The sequence below is a fragment of the Ostrinia furnacalis genome, unplaced genomic scaffold, assembly GCF_004193835.3.
Source record: "Ostrinia furnacalis isolate ACB-3 unplaced genomic scaffold, ASM419383v2 OfSCF1435, whole genome shotgun sequence".
NCBI classification, from domain to species: domain Eukaryota; kingdom Metazoa; phylum Arthropoda; class Insecta; order Lepidoptera; family Crambidae; genus Ostrinia; species Ostrinia furnacalis.
In genome coordinates, this window is record NW_021131674.1 from 100,008 (window position 1) to 119,327 (window position 19,320).

Genomic DNA, 19,320 nt, shown 5'->3' on the forward strand with positions numbered 1-19,320 from the left:
CGCGTGCGCCTCGACGACGCCCGGGGCTTCCTCTGACGCGGCCCTCACCCGACGCATGGACCAATTTTGTACTTCCGTTAACGCCTAAATTAACACGTCCTCGCGAAACCGACACCGGGCCCGCGAGCCCGCGTCCTGTCCGTTCGTATTAATGTTTCACGATCGCTTTAGTAAATACTAGAAGATGTTCGATTAGAACGCTGTAGGGACTCGGCGCGTCGATGATAGTACCTATTGTGAGTTGCACGAGTGATTCGAAATGCAATAAGTGATGGATACATTGGGTGCTTTAATTTTATGTAATTATTGGCTTTTACGATAAGCCATTTTTAAAATTACGTATGAGTATAATAATTAATTGTACAACAGCACTATCTGACAGTATTGTTCTTCTACATTCTCGTTGAAATTTTGACTTCAGGTGACTACCCGCACATCCGAGGATGTTAATGTTGTATTTAATTTTAGATCTCAGCGGTTCCAGAAAGGGGTTTATAAGACTGAGAGACTACGTAACTACCGTGAACTGTATTTCCAGAAGAGAGTAACGATAAACGCTTTCTACCCGTCCTTGCTCCTTGCCTTTACATAGTAGCTAGGTAATGTTCTAACACTACTGTGCTCGAGATTACGAATTGAAATGCTCCTTGTGGAAGTGCGTTTATGAAGTTCTTGACACATAAGTATACACAAACGCATTGTTTAAAATGCGTAGCTAAGAAATAAATATTGTTCAATCTATTTTCGACGTCATGTATTCGTTTAACAAAACGTCTACATTAATTTACAGACAGACAAAATGGTATCACGTGGTAAATAAATACTGAAAATAATATTATGAAATACCAACTATACCTACGTAATATCAATTTTTCTTCTTCCTCGTATCAATTTATGTAAGTTTTACTATAAACGTGGCTCAAATTACTGACTTTATGTTGTAATGTGTATCCTAGTTACGGATTAAGAAAATTCGCCAATGTAATATCATTATAAGCAATAATGTAACCCACCATAATTTAAGGACGTACATTGCGATTATAATCTAAGGAACTATGGCATCCATAATTAACTAAATTTGTAATCAGATAGTGCTACATACGGCTTTAATTTTGATTTAAAATATATGGTCAAAATCATTTTTTAAATCATTGAGAGCGAGCACATCAACCCACAGTACTGCAAAAGCAACAACTTTAAAGTGCATACTTTGTTCACTTAGTTGAACTCGGTACATTAACTACAAAATATGAACACTATTATAAATACAATAATTATTATAATTTATGATCTAATACATTACATACAGATCCGTTGATCAATCAAATTATTAAAAAATAAATATATGAATTAAATACAATTGATTACAAAGATCAATATGCCACTGAGAACCATATAAAAATATTTTTCATTTGTTTCATGTAGTCAGTTTTAAATGCAGTTTTATTGTAATACGTGCATTTAAATTACAAAATATAACATCTAACGGGACTTTGTATTTATGGAAGTTCAGTCATGATAAACATTACATAAAATCAAGCAGTGACATAAAAGAACGAATAGCTACTTTAGCTAAAAATATTGTATTCAAAGAAAAGATAAAAAAAAAATCTAAAAAATTTTACAAAGCATTGTTCAGCTTTTTCGTTGTTTTATAATAAATATCTTTTTTTTTTTAATTTATATTGCCGCAGCATTTTTAATTTATGAATTGAAGCGATAAGGCCTTCAATTAAAAATGATAATTTTTGGTAATATGTGTATGCGTGCAGTGAATTATGTTCTTGTATTCACTGAGTCATGTCTTCATGATTTCTTAGAAGCTTAGTAGATCCAGTTACTATTGCATTATACAACGATTAAATTGTAGATTTTTTTTTAATTAGCTGAATAAAGAGCATATTATTATTAGTTATAACATTCTCAACATTAACAATAAGCGAATTCGCACATTTTTTAACAACTGTAATTTACTCCATTCAATTTATTTAAGCGCAATCGATATACATAAATGTAAATAATGATAGGTAGTTATAGATTTGTAAATCGGTCAATTCCCAGTTAAATATTGTTCTCAAAATATCTAGGTATTAAAATCTCTTTGCTTTGCTTTAAATTAACTCGCCGAGCACTCTAGATCTTATAACATAAATTGCTTTCATAGTGTAGATAATGACTTGGTAATATTAATTAATAAATATCTATCGAAACTAAGTACCATCTGCAGTTTTTTCAGAATAGTTTGTGTATATACCTTTTGTAAAAGGCTTAGATTATGTGATCTTCAATCTGATAATTTCTTTAATGTGTGGTCAAGCATCTTTTAAGAAATCAAGACTATACTGTAAATTCATTTATCGAATATTAGTTTTCAGACATTATCGTTCGTCACCTGAAAATAAGTAAAGTAGGTAAATATTCAATAATAAGTAGTAAGGTCTTAGAAAAGTATAATCCAATATATTCCAAGACAGTGTAAATACAAAGACTACCTTGGCAGGCGTTACTGTCTCACACGATATTAAACATCAGAATTAGACTGAACATTTATGTACCTACTATTCATTAGTTTGGCACACCATTTAAAGGCACAACGTGTAAAATAGTGTAACATCAAAAAATTGACCGAATGAATTAAATACGTTTAGGTACTAAATATATGCATATTTACTTAGATACTATAGAATACCTCCATAAGTACAGTCACATTCACTTCTTTTCTTGTAAGCATAGTTAAAATACAGAATCGAGCTACGCCGCAATAATATAAGTGAACATAAGCTTACTTATAAATATGAATTAGGAATCCATCGCATCTCGATTTTCATCATATTTTTTTCGGGAAGTAACATTATTTTTGGATAAGCACTATGTAATCATTAGCTAAAAACCTGATGAATGACGTCACGATACAAAACACGATTGAGGCTTGATTAATAGCGCTTAAGCACAGGGTTCTCGTTTTATTTATATCTATAAGCTAGCATGTAAGGATACTGTTGTCGAAAATTTAATTTAAATAAGCACCTAAATTAGCCTTACTGATTTAAAAAATTGTTCTTGAAACTTGTTGTTTCCTATTTTCACTGATCAGCACAAAATAACTTATAGTTACTTAATTAATTCGTGTCATTTTTGTTTATTATCAAAGGATAGAAAGAGAAGATTAAAAAAGAGAAAATTAAGAGAAGATTAAAAAGTTTGAAACAAAACATGGCATTCATACTTTTTTGGAAGGTTTACAGTAACATTTTGTCACTTTTAAAACTATCAATTGAACAATTTAACTATAATTGAATAAATAATAATAATAATAAATAACTTTATTCTCACCATAGTCAATGACAGTGCAATAGGTAAACTTAAAAAACTAGGTACAATGAAGGTAGGACAAAAAAATAATAATCTCGTAGTATTACAATGTAAGCAGGTTTGGTACGTACACAATATAGTTGGTCACTCAGTAGGACTATGGCGGGCTAATACCTGAATTAGGAAAAACCTGTATCTCAGGTTATTAACCCTCCACCCCATTCTAGGGTCAAAACAAAATAAGGAAAATATTAACAACAACAAGACAACAATAACATGATGAAAGTTAGCTTATTTTATGTTACATAAATTATTTGATTTACACCAATTTTTTTTTTTACACAATGATTTTAAAATTAGACTCACAGTATACTACATTTAAGACAGTGATTGATTTATTAAAGTACCACGAATAGACCACTATTTATTTTTGTCGAAAAATATTTTCAGTTGCACAGTAATTTAAACAGCTTAGTTTCCTCTTAAGAGTGGATTTTAGAGTAAGTCTATTCATTTTAACGATCATTTCTAAATCGTTGAAATGCCTGTATAGAAACGGCCCTGTGTATATTATTTGACGCCTGGCAAAGGTTGAGTTAAAGGTGGGTACGGGAGTGCGTATGCGTCTTTTATGTTGAGGAAGTACCAAGGGGTCAATCGTTTTGTGGTGCCGAAGGACAGATTGATATATAAACAATTGCCTAACTGTTAGGAGACCAGCCTCTTTGTAAAGATCTTCAGTTGGATATTTACGAGGTTTTTTCAGCATGACCTTGATAACAGCCCTCTGTGCTCTTTCCAGCTCAATAAGGTGGGTTGTAGCTGCTCCGCCCCAATGTTTTAAAAGTGACAAAATGTTACCGTAAGTTACTTTTTTAAGTAAAGAGTTCGCAATTAAATTAAATTAAATTGTTGTTGTTGAAGTTTTGATAACCGATGAGACAAACACCACTTTTACTTTCTTTTGATCGAATTAAACTTTAATTTATATCATGGTGGTGATCTACGTCGCTCATTCACGCTTTCATTTGTTTTATGGATTTGTGTGTTGCCTTTTCAATCGGGTGAACCGCACGGACAGTTAAATCATGTCACAAGAAGAACAAATTCGAATTCGTTAATTATGTTGTTCGTTAAATAACACTTTTTCTACTTTTGAGGTATAGGTACTCAGGGTCGGANTTTAAAGTGGATTTAAAGTGGAGTGGCGACGCGACGGAGAAGCTGCGTGAAAATATCGTAAAGCTTCCCAAAGGCTGCCCAGCCGAGCTGGATTCGATGATTGACCTTTTTTTCGAAGTTGGATCTACCTAACTGGACTGTTTGTCCCAGGTATATTGTCAACAATAGACATCATTTTTAAATCTTGTCCATGTTCATTTTGAAACCCACTTGTTGAGAGACTCTATTGAGGCCATCGAGCATTGTGCCTAGATCTTCCACGATCTCAGCCATGACTACGATCGTCTGCTGTCTGGGTGATGTACTCGCCGTTGATTTTTATGTTGAATCCGCTCCAGCCCAGAAGCTTGAAAACATCTTCCAGGGCGGTGGTGATGACGTCTCCCTGTCTCACCCCTCGCTGCAACTGGATAGGTTTCGGGTCCTGATCTTAAAACGGACTGTCACTGTGGCGTGTTTGTACAAGCCTTTCAACACTTTAATATATCAATAGTTAATTTGGCACAGTCGAAGAGACTGAAGCACTGCCCATGTTTCAAACGAATCGAAGGCTTTCTCATAGTTCACAAACGCAAAGTGGCTGATTATACTCCTTGATCTTCCGTATAATCTGCCATCAGGGCCGGATCTACCTATGGGCTGATTGGGCTGCAGCCCAGGGCCCCGGGGTTACAAGGGGCCCCCAGATCCCGCTAAAAAGTAGGCCATAATTTGAAAAAAAAAAATAGTTGTCTGTAAAATCGGTTTACGGACGATATTTTTACGTGACAACGTCATAAGAAGTTTCAGCCCAGGGCCCCAGAAATTCACTATCCGGCTCTGTCTGCCGTTGTGTATATTATTATGGTATATGGTCCTAAAGCCTTTTCGAAAACCGGCTTGTTCAGGGGGCTGAAAGTCGTCGAGCCTGCTAGCGTGACAATTCGTAATGACTAACGAAAACAGCTTGTACATGGCTCAGAAGCGAAATGGGTCTATAATTTTTCAACAAAATTTCGTCACCTTTTTTGAAGAGGAGTATTACCATTCTTCTAAGTGTCGGATCAATCTAGCTAGCACGTATTTTCTATGAAAATGTGTCAAATGATCCGTCAGACAGGCTATCCACAACTTATCCAGAAGTGGCGAAACAGGCCCTAACTAAACGATTGTGAAATATGCCCTCAATGTCAAATAAGAATAGTTTAAAAAACTAAAAACACGCTTTTAATTACTAACAGCACTAAAAAGCCAAAAATCATCAGGACCCTGGACATCATCTAGCATTAAAGTGCTCGAAAAGACAAATCCAACGAACCCAATCTCGATGAGTTTCCGCCGTTTCGTTTAGGAGTTCCTATGGCTACCTCCTGACTCCATCATTAGGACCCTGGACATTATATAGCACTTAAAGATCTCGAAAGACATCCAATGAACCGAAACTCGATGTGATTCCGCCGTTTCGTTTAGGAGTTCTTTTGGCCACCTTCCAGTCCCATCATCAGACCAGCTGGTACCACAATATTGTATTGCCATTTCTAATCTACATATAATTGCCAAGTTTCATGATGATACAAGACTTAGAAGTGCGTGTAATTCCGATTCTAAGATTCCATTACATAGTTAGTTACATACACAACGACCTAATGAGAGCGTGTTAAAAACGAAAAAATGGACAGTTACATTATTTAATTACGTGTAAAAAGAAATTTCTGTCATCTTACATATCATTAAAACGACATTTCACGACGAAAAAAATAAAATATAATAAAGGTGCAGTTGCCAAGAATATTGCCGAGAAAGTTCCCGAGAATATTCTCGGGAACACTGAGAATATAGCCTTTCACTGCAAATAGAGTGTATTGTTTAATATACACTTAACTGTTGACTTAATTTAATACTATTTTACTTAAGAAAGTTTATTTATTAGATAAACATGATTCTCAACCTTTCTCACTTAGGAGAACGCTCCCGGGAACGCTCCCGAGAATATTCTCAGCTGAGAGAGCGTTCTCGGGAACGGCACATCAATAGTCATAAGCATCATCGTCAGGTCATTTGCAGTACAATCAGCGTCAAATAATTCGTGACATCGAAAGTGACAAAAAAGTTATTGACATTGCGAACACACTTTAAGTTGAAAGACGTGGTGCGAACTTTTTGGCTACTTGGGGTGTCATGAACTATTTGACGCTGACTGTACCACGATCCTCTTTTATTTACCAGATACAAAAAGGAGGTTATGGCCAAGACTTCCCACACTGACCATATTACATGGCCATGAACTCACCTTTGTCCCTCTTGGAACAGCGTAAAGTCAACCTCCGTTGGCTGAGTGGCAGTGAGGAGCAGACACGTCAGGTGCCGTGTGAGGACATCGGAGGTAGGATCTCGGTCACACTGACCATTGGCTATATTATGTAACTAGCGGCCGCCCGCGACTTCGTACGCGTGGATCCCATTTTACCCCCTTAGGGGTGGAATTTCATAAAATTCTTTCTTAGCGGATGCCTACGTCATAACATCTACCTGCATGCCAAATTTTAGCCCGATCCGTCCAGTGGTTTGGGCTGTGCGTTGATAGATCAGTCAGCCAGTCAGTCGGCGGAGCATAATAATATAGCTCGTAGAGCTGATGGCCGTCTGGGCAGAAAAGTTCTCGAGTGGCGACCATGGGCCGATAGACGTAGTGTATGCAGGCCTCCCACATAGGTATACCGAAAAGGTGAAGGTCGCGGGAAGTACCTCACCCAGGAAGAATCGTGCCAGAAAGGGCATTGCTGTTGCGACAGGGTAGCACTGCTCAGTTCACTTTTTATTTCCTTGTAATATTTATGTGCTATTTCTTGTTTCTTTTTTCCGTATATCTTTGTCCTTAACTAAGTGATGTTCATAAATGTTTCTTTCTTTCTTTACCTGGATGCTGGCAGCACAGGACCGATCGTTGTGGAAATGTTTGTAGGAGGCCTTTGTCCAGCAGTGGACGTCATTTGGCTGTGATAACGACGACTAACCTCTGTCCCTCTTGGAACAGCGTGAAGTCAACCTCCGTTGGCTGAGTGGCAGTGAGGAGCAGACACGTCAAGTGCCGCGTAGACGACATCGGAGGTAGGATCCCGGCGAGACGCACCTCGTGCCATCCCACTCGTACCTTGCAGATGTCTATGCAGTCGAAGTACCTGGAAAAGAGATGAGATGTTTACAGTGACGTTTTGAAGAGTAATAGGCTAGTTTCCTAAAAAAAATTTTTTTAGTCCGTCATGTTTAATATAAAAAAATATTGGACACATATATTTTTATTTGTCAATCTAACAAATAATTACATAGTTATGGTGCGTTGAAGTTCCGCACGACGTCACAACGTGCGGCACTTTTATGCACGCATTGACGTCACAGGCCTCTTCTTATGAACTTTGGCGCGCATTATCTCTTTCAATTTTCATTAGTTTGAAAAAGTGAAAAATACGTGTAGAGTATTTTTTAATAAGTTAACTGACGGACTAATTAAAGCTCTTGCTTATTGACCCAGGAAACATCCCTATTGCCTGTACTAAGGCGCACAGCGGCCGCGTTCATATAGCGTCCCCAGACAGGGCAGCTATTGCAATATACGCTCTATTAACACAGCAGTAAGGCACTCATTTGAACACGACATCTAAGTCGATCCAGAACACTTCTTCGTCCCGTTTGTGCAAGCGGCACAACCCGCCGCAAGTCTTCTTCCACGACTTGTCATTGTAAAATACACTTTATTGCCCTATCAATAAGACACTCACTTGAGCACATCATCGAAGCTGATCCAGAACACGCCTTGGTCTCGGTCCGCGTGCGCGCTAGCCGTATGCGCGTGCACTGCGCGTCGTGCCTCCTTCTTTATAGGTTGCCATTGTAAAACACACTTTATTACACTATAATTAAGACACTCACTTGAACACACACCGCCGCGCCAAGTATAGTGCCCCCAGGGGTAGTAACCATTGCAATATACGCCTTATGTCACTAGTAGTAAGATACTCGCTTCAGCGCGTCGTCGAAGCCGACTTAGAACATGCTCTGATAGGTACTATGCCCCAAAGCAACACTGCTATTGTAATATACGCTTTATTTACACTAAAGCCTGGTCCGTGAGCACGTAGAATTTTGTTCAATGACCCCAAGCTACCCATCCTTATCGCTCGCGCGTAATTATGTTGCTGTCACGCTCGCACACTCACTGCGGGCGCCCGTCGCACAGTCGCGACAGCAATATAATTACGCGCGAGCGATAAGGATGGGTAGCTTGGGGTCATTGAACAAAATTCTACGTGCTCACGGACCAGGCTTTAGTAGTAAGGCGCTTACCTTGCCTTGGTAAGCCGTTGTAGTTGGTGTCTAGCGTGCACGCTGCTTTTATTTCTCTGTTAGCGCTATCATTGCAATATAGACTCTATTACCCTAGTACTAAAGCACTTACTTCAGCACATCATCGAAGCTGATCCAGAACACGCCTTGGTCTCGATTCACGTGCGCGCTAGCAGTATGCGCGTGCACTGCGCGTCGTGCCTCCTTCTTGATAGATTGCCAATATAAAACACACTTTACTACACTATAATTAAGACACTCACTTGAGCACGTCATCGAAGCTGATCCAAAACACGCCTTGGTCTCGGTCCGCGTGCGCGCTAGCAGTATGCGCGTGCACTGCGCGTCGTGCCTCCTTCTTGATAGATTGCCAATATAAAACACACTTTACTACACTATAATTAAGACACTCACTTGAGCACGTCATCGAAGCTGATCCAAAACACGCCTTGGTCTCGGTCCGCGTGCGCGCTAGCAGTATGCGCGTGCACTGCGCGTCGTGCCTCCTTTTTGACGGGTTGCTATTGTAAAACACACTTTATCACACTATCAATAAGACACTCACTTGAACACACACCGCCGCGCCAAGTATAGTGCCCCCAGGGGTAGTAGCCATTGTAATATACGCCTTATGTCACTAGTAATAAGATACTCGCTTCAGCACGTCGTCGAAGCCGACCCAGAACACGCTCTGATCGGTATTATTGCCCGAGGCAGCGCTGCCATTGCAATATACGCTCTATTAACGCAGTAGTAAGGCGCTTACCTTAGAAAATCATAGAAGCCGGTCTATATAAGCGTGCGCGCTGCTTTTGTTTCTCTGTTAGCGCTGTCATTGCAATATAGACTCTATCACCATAGTACTAAAGCACTTACTTCAGCACGTCATCGAAGCTGATCCAAAACACGCCTTGGTCTCGATCCGCGTGCGCGCTAGCAGTATGCGCGTGACAGAACGTCACGCTTCCTCCTTCACGAGTTGCCATTGTAAAATATGCCTTATTCTTAGTAACATTAAGACACTCACTTGCCACGTTGCCATTGTAAAATACACTTTATCACACTATCAATAAGACACTCACTTGAGCACGTCATCGAAGCTGATCCAGAACACGCCTTGGTCTCGATCCGTGTGCGCGCTAGCAGTATGCGCGTGCACTGCGCGTCGTGCCTCCTTCTTTATAGGTTGCCATTGTAAAACACACCTTACTTCACTATAATTAAGGCACTCACTAGAACACACACCGCTTCGCCAAGTATAGTGCCCCCAGGGGTAGCAGCCATTGTAATATACGCCTTATGTCACTAGTAGTAAGATATTCGCTTCAGCACGTCGTCGAAGTTGACCCAGAACACGCCTTGATAGGTACTATGCCCCAAAGCAACACTGCTATTGTAATATACGCTTTATTTACACTAAGGCCTGGTCCGTGAGCACATAGAATTTTGTTCAATGACCCCAAGCTACCCATCCTTATCGCTCGCGCGTAATTATGTTGCTGTCGCGCTCGCACACTCACTGCGGGCGCCCGTCGCACAGTCGCGACAGCAATATAATTACGCGCGAGCGATAAGGATGGGTAGCTTGGGGTCATTGAACAAAATTCTACGTGCTCACGGACCAGGCTTTAGTAGTAAGGCGCTTACCTTGCCTTGGTAAGCCGTTGAAGTTGGTGTCTAGCGTGCACGCTGCTCTTATGTTTCTCTGTTAGCGCTGACATTGCAATATACACTATTACTAAAGCCTGGTCCGTGAGCACGTAGAATCCCGTCCAATGACCCCAAGCTACCCATCCTTATCGCTCGCGCGTAATTATATTGCTGTCGCGACTGTGCGACGCGCGTCCGCAGTGAGTGTGCGAGCGCGACAGCAACATAATTACGTACGAGCGACAAGGATGGGCAGCTGGGGGTCATTGGACGGGATTCTACGTGCTCACGGACCAGGCTTTAAAGCACTTACTTGAGCACATCATCGAAGCTGATCCAAAACACGCCTTGGTCTCGATCCGCGTGCGCGCTAGCCGTATGCGCGTGCACTGCGCGTCGTGCCTCCTCGGTCCAGCGCGGGCAGCCGTGCGCCCACGCGCCGCGCCAAGTATAATGCCCCCAGGGGTTCCGTAGCCGAAGCAAACGGGTTGGACCCGCTACTTCTACCACGTCGAGGACCGAGTAAGCGTGGCGTGGTCGTAAGCCGAGGCGCTGGTATTCTTCTTCGTCGACCTGGAGATAAAAAATATACTCGTTTATGCCGAGGTCTTGTAGATTTCCTGATATCTTATTACTTGTGCTTGTTCATATTATGGTGGAAAATTTATTTTTCAATCAACTGTCCAGTCTCAGTTCCAAGACCTCTCATTTATTGGGACTACGTCCAGTAGAAGTGCAGCTACATCTCAGGTTCTACAATAAAATAACGAGAAAGAAGAAAGTAGTTTATTTGGTTCAAACATTATACGTTTTCCACAATTTAAATAGTATATAGCCTGACCAGGAACATAAAAACCCTCGCCATGTTGCGGAAAACTAATGGTACTAATTTCTTTTAATGGCAACAGTAACTGAAAACTTCATTGACATGTCACCTTGCATGTCAGTCTATTGCTGTCAAAGTGTAAACAAACTTTATTTTAAATGTGCGCAATTGGTTTTATGAATTAAATTGCTAAAATATTTTTATAGTCGTGAAAGAAAAGTGGTTCACAATGTGTTAAAGTATTTGTCGAAGAGAAATACTAAGGGGGCGTCCATAAATTACGTGAGACAATTTTGGCCATTTTTCAACCCCCCCGCCCCCCTTGGTGAGATTTGGTGAGATTTTGCCTGACCCCCTCCCCCACCCCCCTAATCTCACGTGATATTTAATAAAATGCCTATTTTGCAATGTCTATGCTTCGAGTAGGTATATTAGATTTATATGAAAAAATCAGTAACCCAGTGTCGTGCCACGCGCAGTGCAGGGTTCCGTAGCTTCCCGTCGTTTAGTAAGACAAGCAATTGCTTCAACCTAGGACCAGTTTTTTGATTCATAGTTAAAATAAATAATTGTTAAATTTTGCTTCTAATGGTTAAATATTAATAAAATGTAAACTAATAGTTAAAAAAATGTACTAAAAGTCAAGTTAAACATTGTTAAAAAAACATTTTTTTCTGTTATTTAACCACTTGTCATTTGACATCTGTCAAATTTGACTATTGGTTACTTTAACTACGAATACATAATATTTTCATACTTATGTAATGTCATTTTTTAGGGTTCCGTAGTCCTGACAAGGAACCCTTATAGTTTCGATATGTCTGTCTGTCTGTCCGAGGTTTTGCTTGGAAACTATTGGCACTGGGGAGCTGTAATTTTGTGAAGGTATGTATATTAATCACGCCGACAAAACGGTAAAATAAAATTTCTAGGGTAGAATTTTTTCAAGGAAAACTATAACGATTAAGATAGATTACTTAGTTTAAGAGTAATAGTAATTATGTTTTTGTGACGAGTGGTTTCCCCACAATAGTCCAGCGGCGGCGGGGTTCAAACCAGTGTTCCTTGGATCCCGAGTCGGCCAGTCTGACATCTTCACCGTTCGGTATTGTAGCTTTGTTCTATAGTTCAGGATTCTATGTGAGTATCTACTGCTTGTCTGCCAAAAATCCAACCAATGAAGGCCAGGGCATCATGAAAGAAACATAAATGGTCGAAGCCCTCTTTCCCACTGGGCACTTTAGGCACGTGCTCAGGGCCCCGCGACGGAGGGGGCCCCCGTCTGTCCGTCTCAAAATACCTTCTTCTAGATGACAAGGGCCCCCTTGATCCGTAAGTGCCCAGGGCCCCTAGTAGGTTAAAGACGGCCCTGTGTTTACATAACTTTTTGTCCTAAATTAAATTGGAGAAGTTATACATAAGCAAAAAGGATTTTTTTTTGCTTATAACTTCTTCAATCTTTAATTTAAGGCAAAAAGTTATATTAACATATTTGTAGGCAAAGCAATTTTCTACAAATTATGACTGTACAATTTTTTTGTACGACGCATAGTTTCCGAGACATGCACGCGGGCAACCGTAGCACAGGGGCCACGCTGCACGGGCCCCCTGTGCTACGGTTGCCGCATGCCCCGCAACCCAGGCCGTGGGGGGCCCGCGCAGGCTGGGGCCCGGCTGGCAAATGCCACCCCGACTGTATGGCCAGTCCGACGCTGTAGGTACTACTACTGAATCCTTTGTCGATCGAAGTTTCAGGACCGTGGCAGTTTCAGCATCTAAGTAAGTTTAAGTTTCAAAACACAGTTTTATTCTGATTTGTATTTTATAAAGATATGAAGGATCATTTGAAATCACGTCTGTGTGGTTAGAACCCATAACACCCTTCTATAATATAGTGTAAGAAAATAATTATTCTATTGAATAAGTCTCGACCTTGCGGAACCATGTTCGCATGATCATTTGAAAATTGTTGCCTTGAAATAATTTAGTCACAGAGACCTGGTTGTTTCAGCTTGAATGATCTCACAATATATTATTAGAAATATCGTAAACATAAGTTTAGTATTTTATATTTCAACAATATTAAGCGCAATGTGAACGCGTGCATTGTATTATGTAATTTTGTCTGTGATCAAAATTTTATATTGTTAAGCTGAAAAATGAAACGCATGTAATAATTATTTGAAAATTTTGGCTATTTAATTATGCAGTCTGAAATTCTTGACACACGACTCTATATTACCTCTCTTTCATAACAGATTTAACAATAAGGAAAAAGAGTCTACGTGTAAGTTACAGAATAATCCTTTGATTTTTATGAAGTTGACAATAATTTGAAACCGATATGTATTGCAGATATTAATTACAAAGATACCGACTCTGAAGTTCAATTAAAACTTACATAACTTACTTAACAAACTGTTAAATACTTACCTACCTACAAGATGAATGCGCCAAAACTAACCGCGCTTGCCAGTCAACGAAAAACAAACAATAGATTATTGAAAAATGAACTTCAAATAATACAGTCTGTTTAATTAAAAAGCCAAGTAAATATAACGGACTTTTCGATGATTTTCTTTTATTTCATAACATTAGCATCACGCTATTGTATGTAATGTTATCTAATATAATGTTCTGTTAATTACAAAATATTGCTATAAAGCATGTTGCGTGTTTGACAGTCTTAAAATATAAAATTAGATGAAATAGATATTACTATCATAAGTAATTGTTACAAGATTCTGCCATAATTGAACGTTAGAAACCTACTTACTTAAGTAAGATGTCAACGGCCTGGCCAGTAGTGTTGGTATCGGTGTATGGTATACCTGACATGTTGTGTAGTTATTAGAGCCTTGCTCGCCATGATGTTTTCAGTGGTTTTTGTTTTAATAACAAAAATTTCAACAAAATGAAAGAGCCGAGTGTTCACTACAAAAAGTTTTTTTAAATTTAAGTCGTGGGCGTATTTATACGCACATGAAACGATTTAAACTATTATGTATTTATGTTTGTCATAAATAACAATTATATTGAGTATTGATGGATGAATTAGTTATAACATCCTGGAACCAAATAGGTACGAAGATTTATGTCTACTTTATTATGTTAAGTCCCTTTATCTGAATTTACATGCGTCAAATTTTATTTTACTTGAACTGCATGAATTTTACAGGATAAACGTTAGATACCTACCTATTAACTATGAAATAGTTTTCAGTGTAAAAAAGACGATTTCTATGTGTGTCGCCGCTGAATTACAGTCCACTTAAAGGTTTTCAATGGTAGGTATGTATTAAAAATTCAAACAATAATAATTATGTGTTTGTGTGAAATGCATTTTACACGCCCTTGTAAAGCGGGAGTGGACCGCTGTATGATAATAACAACGCACTGAATTTAACGACATCATCTCAGTTAATTTAAAATAATACAAAAAGCCACAAACATGCTTTAAACTTTTTATACTTACAACATTACTTATTAATATGTATTTGTTGATTGTATTGTTAAAAAAATGGCGTACGTGCTAAATTAATACATGTACTTACTTACTTATATCATTATTTAAACAAAGCACATAGTCACATAGTTAATCGAAAATTGCATTAATTGAACATTGCAGTCTATGAAGCGAGTTCAGTGTAATAAAATATCACGCACATGCGAGTCATTGTTTTATTTACTTTGTATCTACATTGTTTATTATGCTTACCTAACGTTACTTCTAATACAATATCCAAACTACTAACTGCTTAGCCAGAAGTGTGGAATCGAATCCTATCGATACTATTATTGTTTCTAACACGAAGCGGGAAGGAACCTAAATCACTTCGTTATGCTAGCCACTACAAATACAGGGTGACAATGTACCTATCTGTTACCGGTAATCTGTATTATCCGGCATTCTATGCAACACCTAGGCAATGTATAAAATACCAAAAACGCTCAGGTAATGTATGAAATATCATTCAATTTATAACGGGTGTTTTTTTTAGAGGTATAGGTACAACTTTAAATTGGTTACACTGTTTCTAGTGATATTTAATTTGATAGTTGGTGGTGCATTTGTGGACAGTATGTTTTGCCATTACATAATTAAATAGAATTACTTCAGAGCAACGTTTGCAAATTGTGCAAAAATGTATTTTAAAAATCATGGTTCAGTTTTCCATACAAACGTCCATATTACGGTCGACGTGATTTTCGTAACTTTTCATTCCTCAGGTGAATGATATTAATGTGGCAGCCCTATCTAACGAATGGCGCCCCCTTTTAAAGGTCTTTGCGCCTCCCCTGGGGGACGCGCCTCCCCTGGGGGACGCGCCCCCCACTTTGGGAACCAATGGTCTAGACCCACTGAATTATACACATACTTATCCGACATAATAACGCTCGTTGAACAGTGTTTTAAAGTGACGTTTAGTATGGAAATGACATTTTAAAACAGAATGTGTAACTTTTTATTAGTAATAGTTAGGGAGGCGAATAGGGGAATTTTCGGCAATACTCGAGCGTGGCAGTTTAAGATATGTCGAGAGATACCTTAGACCTAATAGAACAACCTTGTAAAATATTTAGCTCTATATGTAGTGACGCGCGCCTAGGATAGACGATCAGATTAGTAAAAAAAAATGGATAGTCTGAAATACTCGAGCGCGTCAGATTAAGATATTGGGGGTTGATTTTAGTGTTTAAAGACTAAAGGATGATGGGCACAAATGTATGGAAAGTGGTACCCGCTCCAATAGCCATAACCAATATATATTTCAAAAGGCCTTTAGATGTAGAATAATGACTGCTATGGGGCCAGTTCTAATTCACGTTTTGAAAGCAGTAATTCCACTAAGTATTATAATGAAAGTATAACACTATCATCCATGTATACGAGTATGTACTATGACTACAATCTATTAATATAACTAAAAGAAGCCTTGAAAAGGAAAGGATTATATCTACGATGAACTACCCAAGCTTCGCTTTATTCGCTTTCATCATCATCATCATGATCATTTTAGCCATAAGACGTCCAGTTGAACATGGGCCTCCCCCAATGATTTCCACAACGGCCGGTTGGTGGCGGCCTGCATACAGCGCCTTCCCGCTACCTTTATAACAGGGTTCGAGGATATATATCAAGGGATATATATCTTTTTTAATGATATATATCAACTTTTAAAATTTGTTACTGTATTTGTACTTTTTGACATAAGATTTTTATTTTTTTAGTTCATTTTGCCGTATTTCAAAGAAATTTTATGTTTTTCCTTTATTTCTCTGATTTTAAGTTTTAAAAACATTAAAAACATGTTTATGTAACACTTATGCAATAGTATTCATGAATAATACAATAAAATAATAGTATGGCTTTCATACAAAATTGATATATATCAAAGTTGATATATATCCGATATATATCATAAATATCCGATATTTTGATATTTATAATAAATATCGGATATTTTCGAACCCTGCTTTATAAGGTCGTCGGTCCATCTTGTGGGTGGACTTATTGGGTCTTGTGGGTTTATTCGCTTTAGCAACCCATAATACTATAACCCCTTTATTTCTTAAGGGTTACAGTATAACCCTTAAGAAATAATAAAACTCCAACCCCTTAATTAATAAAAGTTACACCCTAGTTTAACACTGATTTAAATTGTCATTTGGTATGGAAATGTCATTTTAATCCCAGGTTCATCCTAGGTATAACTTTTTTTAAATAAGGGGGGAGTAGTTCTTAAAATAAAAACATTTATTTCACAATTATCTCTATCAATAATTATAGAGTTAAGGAAGGATGATGGAGCAGTAAACCCTTCATGCCTCGCATAACCTAAGTATCATAAGATGGACACGTATGATACTTCGGTTACACAAAAAGTATGTTCATCTTCGAACGCAACCAGATCTGAGGCTGGTGGCCATAGTAAATGTTGTTCGTCTTGGTAAGACCTTTCAAATGACACTACAAACATAACTATTGGAGCCGGGTACCATTTTGCAAATAAGTATGTTTATCTTCGAACACAACCAGATCTGAGGCTGGTGGCCATAATAAAAGTTGTTCGTCTTGGTAAGACCTTTCAAACGACACTAGAAGCATATCTATTTCAGCCGGGTACCATTTTGCCCATTGTCCTTTAACTAATCTGACGATAAGTCCTTGACGCCGCCGAGTTATAGGGTCGCGAACTTGTAAAAAAAAAACGTTAATCCGGCATTCTCGAGTGCGATTTTTTATTTTTTATTTTGAAGAATATAATCAAAACTTACTAAAAATACAAAATCTGCCGGTTTCCGCATGACCGGAAGTGTGGGGAAGCCATTTCGTCTTCCTAAGAACGCGTTACGGAATATAAGTCGCGAACGATACATTTTACAAAAAAAAGTTTAAATAAACAAAAAAGGTAATTTTATTACATTCTTAAATTCCCCATTTTATCAAGGAGAAAGAAAGGAAAAAAAAGAAACCAAAAAACCTTTTTCGGTCAGATTAAGAGAACCCACCAACATTTTTGTCAGATTAAAAAAATATGCTTTCAGGATACCGAGATAAACCTCCCCTATGAAAATCTGACGCGCTCGAGTAGGTATTTCAAAAAACTTTATTTTTCGCATTTTCAAAAATCATCGTAACTTATCGTCACGCCAAAATCGTCAGTTTTTTTAAAGGGAGCTTCCTTGGGACCTACTTAACACCCCTTCCAAAAATCTGACGCGCTCGAGTAATATTTTTTTTTTTCATTTTTGACTACTTTATATGCCTACCCCCACCACGCAAACCGGCAGATTAGTATTGTAGTATACCGTTGTTATCAGAGGCACTCGGGGCATACGTAGCATGAATATCTGACGCGCTCGAGAATGCCCAAGTAACTGTTTTTTTTAACATTTTTGAAAAACCGTACACGCCAAACCCACCGTTATAATGGTTTTTGCCATACGAGCTTTTCTTTTCGAAATTATTTTATCTTTCGATTTTGATAGGTCTCGACGGCGCCGTTGAATTACGCCATTTAGCTACCTCGCCTTCCTAACTATAAGGGGGTAAATATCTTTGAAGTTTTGAACGTCAACTCCATCCTATTTAGCGGTTGGCTGTATAGAAATAATGCCTGTGCCTTTTGCTACAAAAGAAAGAATCGACGAACAAATTTTGACACTTTGTTTGTTGTTCTTCAAAATGTCATCTGTCTGTGATCATTGGTGATCATCATCATATAGTATATTATATATAATCATCATCACGTGTGCGTAGTTATTTTTTAGATTGATTTTATAACTTTTACATAGATACTGCTGCTCGATATGCTTACGAATAAGTAATTTTCGATGGATTGAACACAACAAGAGCTCAACGATGACACTAGAAGCGGCACTTGCTCTATGAGAGCACATTGTCTTAACAGTAGAAGAATCGTGGTGGTACTATTTAAATCCTCATTGATCTTCATTTTTGATATATTTAAAGGTTTATCAAATAAAATGGAATTCAGAAACATTAAATGTCAGAAGTGCAGGCACATTCTTTTAGAAAACTACGATCCCAACAATAGCTTTTGTGATACAGATAAATGTGACAGCTATAATACTAAAAACTTTATACATTTACCAGAAGATAAATTACCAGTTTGGATAAAATCCAAAATTGAAGAAGAAGAATGGACTAAAGGTAAATTGCATTGTGAAAACTGTGGGTTCAAAGTAGGTTCCTTCGATTTCATTACAGGAAGAAAATGTGAGTGCAAACAAACAATCTTGCCTCCTGTTCATTTTATATCCAGTCAAGTTGACAGACCTATTGTTACAACCAATGTTATATGTAATAAATCATGAAGCTATTTAATTATTTTATTTTAATGCCGAGTTGTGGCATTCATAACCTTCAAATTATCAATAACTTACATTGATCTTGGTCAACTTGGTTATTATAATCATCATTCAAATTTTAGCCACAGAATATCAACTGCTGAACATGGACTCCCCCAATGATTTCCTTAATGAACAGCTGGTGATTATAAAAA

General features: G+C 38.1%; 1 protein-coding gene across 1 annotated transcript; it reads right to left on the minus strand.

The window, feature by feature from the left end:
- Nucleotides 1-7,442: 7,442 nt before the first annotated feature.
- Nucleotides 7,443-19,234, minus strand: LOC114352741 (calpain-D-like). The gene is made up of 3 exons (XM_028304442.1): nt 19,202-19,234; nt 10,778-11,037; nt 7,443-7,652 (listed from the first exon to the last, which is right to left on the minus strand). The coding sequence occupies exons 1-3, from the start codon at nt 19,232-19,234 to the stop codon at nt 7,460-7,462; spliced, it is 486 nt and encodes a 161-aa protein (XP_028160243.1). The 3' UTR covers nt 7,443-7,459.
- Between the last annotated feature and the right edge of the window lie 86 nt (nt 19,235-19,320).

What these genes read in the sequence shown, in the direction of transcription:
- LOC114352741 (XM_028304442.1), bottom strand. Translation starts at nt 19,234, where the DNA reads ATGATTATAATAACCAAGTTGACCAAGATCAAT. An exon ending in CCAAGTTGACCAAGATCAAT is followed by an intron (nt 11,038 to 19,201) that starts GTAAGTTATTGA and finishes TTTTATCTCCAG; the next exon opens with GTCGACGAAGAAGAATACCA. An exon ending in AGCTTCGATGATGTGCTCAA is followed by an intron (nt 7,653 to 10,777) that starts GTAAGTGCTTTA and finishes TCTCTTTTCCAG; the next exon opens with GTACTTCGACTGCATAGACA.